At 27.3% G+C, this 10,683-nt stretch overlaps 1 protein-coding gene across 4 annotated transcripts in view; it reads right to left on the bottom strand.

Annotated features, from left to right (window-relative positions):
* Nucleotides 1-7,937: 7,937 nt before the first annotated feature.
* The window catches only part of LOC122630413 (UDP-glucosyltransferase 2-like), a 4,023-nt gene continuing 1,277 nt past the window's right edge, over nucleotides 7,938-10,683 (bottom strand). For 2 of the 4 annotated variants that reach the window (XM_043814885.1, XM_043814882.1), the window contains 4 exons: nucleotides 9,626-10,018; nucleotides 9,343-9,565; nucleotides 9,039-9,258; nucleotides 7,939-8,957 (listed from right to left, as the gene is read on the bottom strand). In XM_043814885.1, coding sequence (XP_043670820.1) covers nucleotides 8,663-8,957; nucleotides 9,039-9,258; nucleotides 9,343-9,565; nucleotides 9,626-10,018 — 1,131 coding nt within the window. In that variant the 3' untranslated portion in view covers nucleotides 7,939-8,662. Of the gene's footprint in view, nucleotides 8,958-9,038; nucleotides 9,259-9,342; nucleotides 9,566-9,625; nucleotides 10,019-10,683 lie in introns of all 4 variants that reach the window. The other 2 variants (XM_043814883.1, XM_043814884.1) reach the window with 2 other exon arrangements.

The raw sequence follows: 10,683 nt of genomic DNA, 5'->3' as shown, positions 1-10,683 counted from the left end.
TCCCTCTCTCTCTCTCTTTCTCTCCCTCTCTCTGTCTCTTTCCCTCTCTCTCTCTCTTTCTTTCTCTTTCTCTCTCTCTCTCTCTTTCTTTCTCTCTCTCTCTCTCTCTTTCTCTTTCTCTCTCCCTCTCTCTCTCTTTTTTTCTTTCTCTTTCTCTTTTCTACTTTCTCTCACATCAATTTTTACAAAACAAAAGAATATTTTTTTATATAAAAAAAACTAATGAAAGCCATCCTTTTTCTCTAAGTCTATTTACTTTATATATATTTATTTTATTATATTATATGTATATTTTTTTTATTTTATTTAAGGTTATTATATAATATTATTTAGAATAATATTATTTAGGATATTTCGTTTAATCCTCTATAAGGCCATATAATAACTATCAAAGTTACTCGCTCATGCATTTGTAATTTTTTTTATTATACTTCATTTTGTCATACATATTATTGCAATACAAATAATTGGTTCATACCAAAAAATTAATGTTTGCTAATTGTTATAAGTTATAGATACTGTATACTTTAGATTATGTAATTTTTAATTTAAACATGAACAAAAAAATTGGATTATAGGAGGTTAAATTATAATATATATATATATATATATATATATTAGTATATAGAATAGATACATATACTTTTTATATATAATTAAAAATATATATATGTATATATAATAATTCAATTAAATTAAAATTATTCTGGTCAACAAAATGTAAATGCAATTAAATTTCTCGTATCGATAATAGTAAGAGATTCAACAGTAATAGCTTGGAAATGCCAGAACGTTTTCAAAATGGCGTTTCGAAGAAATTACTTTCTTCGTGAGCCGACGTAAAGAGTTTTTATCGACGATTCTTTGCGAAGAACCTCGATTCCTCACGGATTTCTCTTTAGAAAATGTATCATGAAGGACGAAGCGAGAGTAATGAAAGAGAGAGAGAGAGAGGAAGAGAGAAAAAGTGAAAAAGAAAGAGAGAGAAGAGTAGAAAAAAGATAGAAAATGGTCTTAGTTTCACAGTCGATCCGCCACAGTCGCGCACCGTTACCATCGTCCAAGAAAGAAAATGGTCTCAAGTGAATACTGCTAGTTCTCTTTCTCTCTCTCTCTCTCTCTTTCTTTCTCCGTTCCTCTCCCTTCTCTCCAATGTATTTTTCCGTCTCCCTCTGTTACCATAGAAATTCGAATCGTGAAAGTTAGACTCGCATACATTTTGATAAGGCAAGTAGTCTTGTTGGCATTCATTTGTCCTACGAGACGAATTTCATAATAAAAATATATTACGCATAAACGTTAAACTTTCAGTCCGCAATTAACCCTTAAATGTACATATTGTAAAATTACAGCATATTAATGAATGTAATATCGTTTAATTCATAATGTAACGTACACTTACGTACGTTATTTTGTGAATTAATGTACATATGTGTAACAATTTCAAATTCTTTATTGAGTTTCCTACAAAAATTCATGATAATTAAAGTTTTTAATATTCTTGCGCGCATGGTTTAATGTTTAGTTAATAGTTAATACAACAATTCCTTCTTATAAAATTTTAAAAAGAAACCTTAGATTAAAGTGTTAACTATGTTGAAGTTTAATAAATTTTTAGTGCAATTTTTAGCAAACATTTAGCAACCATGATACATATATATTTTTTTCTTAAAAATATAACTATCTAAATATTTCAGATTTTCTTTAAATAATAATGTGAAAGTACATTCATATATACATCATATTATTTATTGTAATAGCTACATAAGATTGAACAAATGGAATATATTTAATAATAGAAAATAATGCGATACTTTTAAAAAGTTTGATACATAATATATTTTAATATTATTATTCCATAATCCGAAGTGCATATAATGTTATTATTAATTATTTATCTATAACAAACATATTAGATATAATAAATAAACAATTAATCGTAAATCCAGAAATCGAAATCTTGACGGGCATCGTCGAAATTAATTAATATCCATAATTTCTTCATTCTTTTTATAAAAGTTATAGAACGAATAAAGCCGCATTATTTTCTTGGATAAAACAGAAATACTTTCAGACAAATTAAGTCATATACTCCTTTCAGAGAATTAAACCTATTGATTGATTAGGCTTGAAAGACGTGGAAGAAGCCGCGGGCTGTACTTCGCTGCCATCGTTCCTCGTTATTTATCTCTACGATCAAGACGATCGACGAACATCGAGTTATTCTCCAATATCCTGTTGCATTTTACAGGAAGCGAAGTGAAACTGAAATGGCTTCTTACGAGGAACAAACCAATAATATATATATATATATATATATATATATATATATATATATATATATACTTACATATGTAAGTAAGTATGTAGATACATTTGTTTCGCACATTGAATCGAGAAAAAATGTTATTAACTCCTTTCTTTCTATTTGATTTACTCTTTTTGATTATTTACTTGGAAATTTAACTTTACATTCTTTATTTTTTTTTACATTTGTTCACTATGAACTCTTCCATTTTATTTTGTTACTAGAAAAAATATATATCGAAAGAAAATATATATATATATAGTTGAAATATAGTAATCATGCAATCACCGATCAAGAAGTGACCAGAAGTTACAGATATCTGTTCATTAGAATTATGGTATGACAAACATAGCCAATGGAAATAAAGCATAGAAATTCAACCTATGTAACTAATCATACAATTTTTGTATATGTGTATGGGTGCATCCTTATGTGTGTTGTATATTAATGTGTGTGTGTATGTGTATACATTCTTGAGAAACAAACTATACTTACTTTTTTTTACTATATATATTTTATAATGCATAATAATATAATGATTATAAGTGTAATTAAAGTGTAATCAAATATATCATTATTTATCATTTTTAAGATACGTAATTATATATAAATTTTTTGATATATAATTTTTTTTAATTATATCGAAAATTGATGACGTGGCGGAGTTGACGTAAAAATTCAAAGTGTTATAATTTCTGTTTAATATTGATGTATATACATATGTACATAATCCTTCATTTAAGAAAAATTATTATATAGATTTAGATCATCTAATTCATATTTATATTCATTTTTAATTTTTATAGTTATAATTGATAATCGAAGTCACAATATCAGTACGTAATCATGTTACAACGAATAAGAATGAATAATTTAGCATTCAGATCGGAAATATATTTCTTTATTTTTAAAATAACAAAAATGTTCAAGTAATGAATTTACGTGGTTATAAAAAAAGAAAGAAAAAATAAAGTAATATACGTACAATAATTATTTGGTTCTCTGTCTATATTGTACAATGTCTTTTTTATATTAATAAATAATATTCAAATAATGTATTATAAAAGTGAATCTCCCTGTGTAATGTCATATTTTTTTATTAAAAAAAAAAAAAAAAATATACACGAACTCATGTCATTCTTGATACGTTGAGTCCCGCAACGTTAAGAAATAAAAGTAGCTAATCGCATTGTAATAGAACATGCAGTGACCGAAACGGAAATTTCACAGGTGCGAAAATTCATTCATCGTGTTACCTGCTAATAACTCTCCCGTATATTTAATTAATTCTTTTACATCTTCCGATCTGTCCACTCTTTCTGTTCTAAACAATATTAAAAGTGTTATTATGTACTGTTTAGATGACGTCAATTGTTAATTATAATTGTAACAGTTAAAAATAAATATAAATATGAATTAAATAATTTGAACGTATTCGATGAAATATATAGAAATAGTATAATAATTGTAGAAATTACATATAAAACGTATTTACTTGAAATTATATAAATCGAAATAGAGAATATATTGTATCTATCATAAAATTTTGTATAATTTTTATAGTAATCATTATATGTATACGTGTGTATGTGTTATATATTAATAATTCTATAGAAGTATATATATATATATGTGTGTATATATACATATATATTACATATATACATATAAATGTATATATAATATGTATATAAACATACATATGAATGTATATACCTGTATATACGACATATACACGCGCGTGATATATGAAAAATTTAGTCAAAAGTGAAAAAATTAGTCAAAAATGTAGAGTACAATTTTTGCGTATAAGGCTTTGTCTTCGAGTTAAAAAATCTTTTAAAATTTGTTCAACATATTTGCAGTAAGTACAAAATTCAAGAAGTATTTCAAGGGTAAGTATAGATTTCAACTTGACTACTACTCATATGCTTTTACTCGTGTTTGTGTTTACAAATACAAGCAATGTTATTATCTGCTTCCTCTTGTTGCTACTATCAAGCTATAACAACAGTCTCTTTCGATCCATAACAATGTCAAGATATATTACGCGAGAATACATGGACAAGATCCACTATTTAGGATCACGTAATTTTCACTTTCACGACAAATTGTTTGTATCAAGAATACTATCCAAAATTGCTGTCACTCTGATTGACGTATAATTGTAAAAAAAAAAAAAACGAGATCTTCTTGAAATTGATTCTCTTCGATCTATTTTAAATGGTAAATAAATACAGATAAATTATAAGATTTTAGATCAATAAATTTTTAAAATTGCATTCCTCAGAGACTTATACGCAAAAATTGTACTCTACATCTTCGAATTATTTTTTCACGAGATAACATACAATTGTATGTATGTGTACACACACACACACACACACACACACACACACACACACACACACACACACAAGATGTTTCTAAAAACATGATTGATAGTGTAATACATATCGATCGGAAAATTAAAATGAAAATTACGTTATAACATTGTAGAATCTCATGTGGGCGATTTCGTTGTAAATAATCCTTTTGTTAGAAAGCTTTTGTCATGCTTTAGTGATTTTACGTTCTCGGTATACGTAAATTGAATTTCGAGACGATCCTCGAAACTGTGAATGAGAAACGACGATTGTCGAACTCTCAAATAACGTGATCGATACATTCAACGCAAAATTCTGTTTTACTGAAAAGAATCTGATAGACAAATACGAAATAAAAATAAATCTAAAATCAATAAAAAGAAAAAGACCAAAAGAAAACAAGGTTTGTATCGTATCGTTTCGAAAACAATCGATGGATTAGAAAATAAATTCTTGTTTTTTTGTTTATTTGTTTATTTATTTGTTTCATCATAATAGATTGAAATCGATGTTTTACGTGTAACATCGTTGCTTTTATCTCAACGATCGGTCGAGAACGACTGTAAAAACAAATCTTACTTTCACGATAAAACCAAACGCGTCGTTACCACGTGCTGCAATCTCTCACGACATTGTAGCAACAATAAAAAAATGTTCTTTTAAACTTTACACGAGTATTACGATGCCATTTGGAAAAAGAAAAGTTTGCAAGAAAAGTACTCGGAGTATCTTGGACACAATCTCCTTCACGAATTAAAAAAATATATTTTTTTTTCTATTTCGCATTGCAGTATATGAAATACGTTTAAAATATTTCTTTAATTTATAACTTGCGTGTATACGTGTATGTATATGGGATATATGTATACGGAATGAGACAAAAACTTTATCCATCTAAAATATTTTCTTTATTTGTAATAATATGAAAAAATGTTACGTACAAAACTTAAATGATATGAAGGGGAACATAATGTGATGTAAATACTTTTTATGTGGATGAAAACCTAGGAGAGATTTCAAGGGCATTATTTTTGTTTTAATTGAGTGCTATACTTTTTTTTATCTCTGTGATAACCAGTATTCTGACAATTTCAACATGTTAGTATTAAAGATAATTCGAGATTAAATGTGATAAAATAAATTTTCTTATATTACAGAAAGTTTTTGAAGTGTTGACCGTTTGTGTCGATGTAAAATTGTAATCTTTTTATTGCTAAATCATATCCTATCATTTCTGACCTTATTTCAGCACATGTCGCAGTAATTCGTTATCTCATATTTTCCTATTTAATCGGTATTTATCGATGAACAATATTTTTGAATGCTCCCCAAAAAAAGAAATCTAATGAGATTAAATTTGAAGAAGGAGTCCATCACGAAATGTTCCATTCATCGATTTGGATAAAATTCGTTAAGTGAGGTTCATCTTAATTATTTATTGACGTTTTTTATCTCAACAATCAATTGATACTAACTACCGATATTCCACGAAATGTCTCTATGATATTACACTGTTTTAAAATTTATTATTACATTATTAAAGCCTTGTTCTTACGATAAAAAACTATCCATTTAGAGAAAAGTAAACATCATTTATCATAGATAATAATACCATGTGATGAAAAATCCATATGATGAAATTACAATTCCATAAATCTAAAGTAATAATAATTGTTTTATGATTTTCAGTAATCTTGAATGTAACTTTTAATGTTAACATGTTGAAATCCTTACAACAATGGTTATCATATAGAAATAAAGAGAATATATTTAGAAGAAAAGAAAAGAGATGATCTTGACATTTCTTCTACATCTTTAACATTTTGTATATATTTTTTTCATATTTTTCTTCCCCTCTGTATCTCTGACTTTTACTTAAAATATTGTTTTTTAAATTTATTTCATACGCCGTAACGTGGGATAGAAAAAAAATTAAATTATCAATTAAAAATAAAGTAAAACGTAATATTTTCTATCTCAATATTATTATATTTATTAGATAAATAATTATATTATTAAAAATATATTAAAAAATAATATATTTTTATTTAAGCCAATTCGAAGAAAAAAGAAAATGAAAGATAAATAGGTACTTAAATATTTAAGATAAAATTGAATGTAAAGATTCATATTGCATTCTCAAAAAACAAATTATTCGTTTTCACATAAAACGTATCTAAGTTAATGAATATTATACAAAGGTATCATACGTAAAACGTTTGGTTTGTTCGATACAAAGGATTTTATCTAACTCAAAGAAATGAGATACGTTAGAGAAAGGTGAGTGAAAAGAGAGAAAGAGAGAGAGGGGGATTGAGATCTCGAGAATTCTTAATTATTTTCAAGCAGTATAAATCACGAACGATACGGCGAATACATATAAAAAGTAGACGCAAATTACTGCTGCGAGAAAGAAACAACGTCACGAAAGACAAAAGAAAAAGAAGAAGAAGAAATGGAAGAAGAGGAAAGAGAGAAAGAAGAAGAAGAAGAAGAAGAAGAAGAGGTAGAACGTGGGCGAACACTGATGGGGAAATAAAAAAAAAAAGAAGAACAAAAAGGGGTTTGAATGGTTTTTTTCTTTCTAGCTACTCCTTTTTACTACCATCTCATGATGAACCTTAAGGCCATTATACACGCGTCTATCCTTCGCGGATCGTCTGGCATGTAAATGAGCCACCACCTGCTTTACACCGCAGTAGAAAGAAAGAAAGAGAAAACGAACAACCAAATGCATTCTTGTTAAACGTGTTTATGGTACTTCTTGTAATCCTTTGAGTTGTTACGATGGATAACGTTACCATGAAATCGACTACATCGAACCTTCATTGATTCTCTATAATCGTCAAAGGAATTGAATGAGATTCGTACGTAGTAATTAAGGTGTTCGTATTATCATCCATATAACTTAATTATTTTCCTATTTTTCTATTTTCTTTTTATTCGCTTTTCTATAAGATATACGACGGTTCACATAGATTCTCAATTTTGAATTAAGTGCGTGATAGTTATGTTAACACTTGCAACTTTTTTTAATATTAAAAAATTATGAAGGAGATCTCATTTCTTATTTTTTTCTTATACTTATCATTCAAAATAAAATCGGTGGGTATAGTAGAAATATATCCTCAATAGGAAAGTTGATTAAGGTAGAAAAAGAAGTAATATTAATTCGAATTTATTTAAATCAACAAATATAAAGACAAATCTCTCTCTTCTCAGTGAAATCTCTACATTCTTTATTTTTAATGAATTTAAAGTATTTTTTTAGAAATTTTATTTGATTTCAATGTTATCAGGAATCTTAAAATACAATAGAACAAACACAAATTTAAATTTTCATTTAAACCTATGATCAACTGATAGAGAAAAAGAAAGATTTATTATTCTATGTAAATGAAAAAAAAAAAAGAGAAAAAAGGAAGACAAATAAAAAGAGAAAAATTTTATAGTTTTAAAGTTATTCTATAAACGTTAGGACACTTAAAAGAGGCCATCTGAATAACCCTGTTATTTTTTATTTTATGAAAAAATTGCTCGGCACAAAGTTATACTATTTCAATAATGCATGTGCATGTACACTTGCGAAAAAGATATAATCATAAATATGTAGTCCATCGTTGAACCATTCATCTTTCTCCTCTAACATTTTCTTCTAACTTTAACCAAAAAAAAAAAAAGATGGATATGGCTCGTTACAGTTGCGTGAATTACGAGACATTTGTTCAATGTTAAACAAATGTTTGAGAAATTAATCATTTTTCGTTTAGAATGAAAGAAAGAATCAACTCGTGCAAAAGAAATCGTGAAGTTCGATGAAAAAAATCTCTAAACAAGAAATTTTATCTGCCATTGAATTGAAATAATGTAACTTTATCCTAAGCATTATTTATTTTTTCCATAAAACCAAAAATAACTATTATACAGGTGTACCTGTCTTAAGTGTCCTACATTTTGTAAATCAAAATCAATATAAGGTTTCATCTTGCTAATTTTGTTTATTCTTTTTGTAAATAAACAATTTACGATATAATTTCTCAGATAAGTTTCTCAGATACTTTAACAAATACCAACAAATGAGAATAGAAATCAGAAAAATTATGAAAAGCAAGATATAAACGTCATAAAGATTTTGTTCCATGTGAGTCAAGAATCTTCCAGGAGAGCCAAAATCTTTTCCAGGATGTCGACTGACATATTCCACGTACCAAACTGCCAAATCAAGTGGTGGAATAGGACGATCGCGAAATTCACGCGACAGTTTCTTCATATTTTGCGAATATCTGGAATATGATATTAGATAATTTTAGTACTATTGTAGTCCACTAGAATTTTTCTATTCATTGGATAAACAAATCGATTACATAGGATTGTAAATGATTTCTGTCAAAGCTTGTTCCACAGTATCCATCGAAATTTCTTCATAATTCAAATATATAGCCACCCTTTTGTCTACTAACATTTTGATGTTCGAATTTTGATCCATGAAAAAGGGCATTCCAATCATTGGAACACCATGCCAGATTGCTTCGTGAGTGCTCAAAAGACCAGCATGTGTCCAAATAGCTTTAACGTTTTTATGAGCTGTTAACAAAAGAGATTCATATAAGTCATGAAGATATTTCATTCGATCAGTGTCATAAAATATTGCGATAGATAAATGCTTACTTAAAATATCATTTTGCGGTATCCATTTCAAAGCCAATATATTTTTCGATAACTGTACATCCACGTCCTCCGCTAATTTCCAAATGATTCGTTGCTTAAATTTCGAAAGAACAGCAGCTACGATCTTCACTTTATCTAATTCCATTCTGTTCCATGCCACATTCGTTCCCATAGAAATAATAATGGCACCGTCTTCCGCATCATCGAGGAATTTACATATCATCTGTCAATTAAATATTTATACGATAATTTATTGTAATTAGAACATAAGAATTATTATTACCTTGTCACGAATCGGTTGAGCAGTCTGTGCATGAATGCCAGCTATTTCAATAGCGTTTGGTGGTAATGGTATAGCAGGTTCAAAAGAGTAATGTGTGTTAATGAAAACAATACTAATATTCCTTTCATATTCTGTTAATGGACGTAATTCTTTTCCGGCTAAAATGTTCGTCAGCTTTTGATTAATTGGCATCATGTAATAATGACGAAATAAATCGTCCAACACGTAGCAAATAAAATTAAGAGTTCTATCCCAAATAGTCACTGGTATTCCCATGTACATGTGAATGTATGGTCTGATCGCAGGATAACTTGATCCACCGATATAATCCTTCAACCAAGGTACATTACCAAAAGGAACATAGCCGATAACGGGTGGATTACCTTCTGCAAACTATTTTTCTATATATCAAATATGTCGAATGATTTTATTTTAAAGCGACGGAATATTTCATTATTTAAATCTCTATAATTACTTTACTTTCAATTTTCAAAAATAAAATTATATAATTAAATGCATTTATACTATTAATTTCATATATAATTTTGCATATATATAAGTATACTTTTTATATATGAAATTAGTAGTATGAATAAATTATGTTAAGTATTATTTATAAATTATATATTTATATAACTTATATTTAGCAAACATTAATTTCCGATTAATTTTATAGTGAAAAAATGAAATGAAACTTCCGCTATACTTTTTGCTAAAAACAATTTTACTCTCATTATTATACCTACTATTCTTAGTAACTATATCTGGTGACGTATAATGAACAAGGTAACTTGATAATACATGTTTCTGATAATACTTATAAATATTACCAGGAAAATGTGTAGTCCTCATTATTTTTTATATTATCTTCATAAGGATCAAAGTCGAATTCGTCTTCTTCGCTACTACTGATACATTTATCGTAAATAAAATGTTCATTTTCTTTTCTTTGTGATATATTTTAATAATATATCATTAATAATATTTTATTTTAAAACATTTAATTAATATTTATTTATAAAACAAAATTTACTCTCTCTCTCTCTCTCTCTCTCTCT

The sequence above is a fragment of the Vespula pensylvanica genome, chromosome 7 (genome assembly GCF_014466175.1).
Source record: "Vespula pensylvanica isolate Volc-1 chromosome 7, ASM1446617v1, whole genome shotgun sequence".
Classification (NCBI taxonomy): domain Eukaryota; kingdom Metazoa; phylum Arthropoda; class Insecta; order Hymenoptera; family Vespidae; genus Vespula; species Vespula pensylvanica.
The sequence above is the reverse complement of the archived record's forward strand: the minus strand, read 5'-3'. Positions and strand labels throughout refer to the sequence as shown.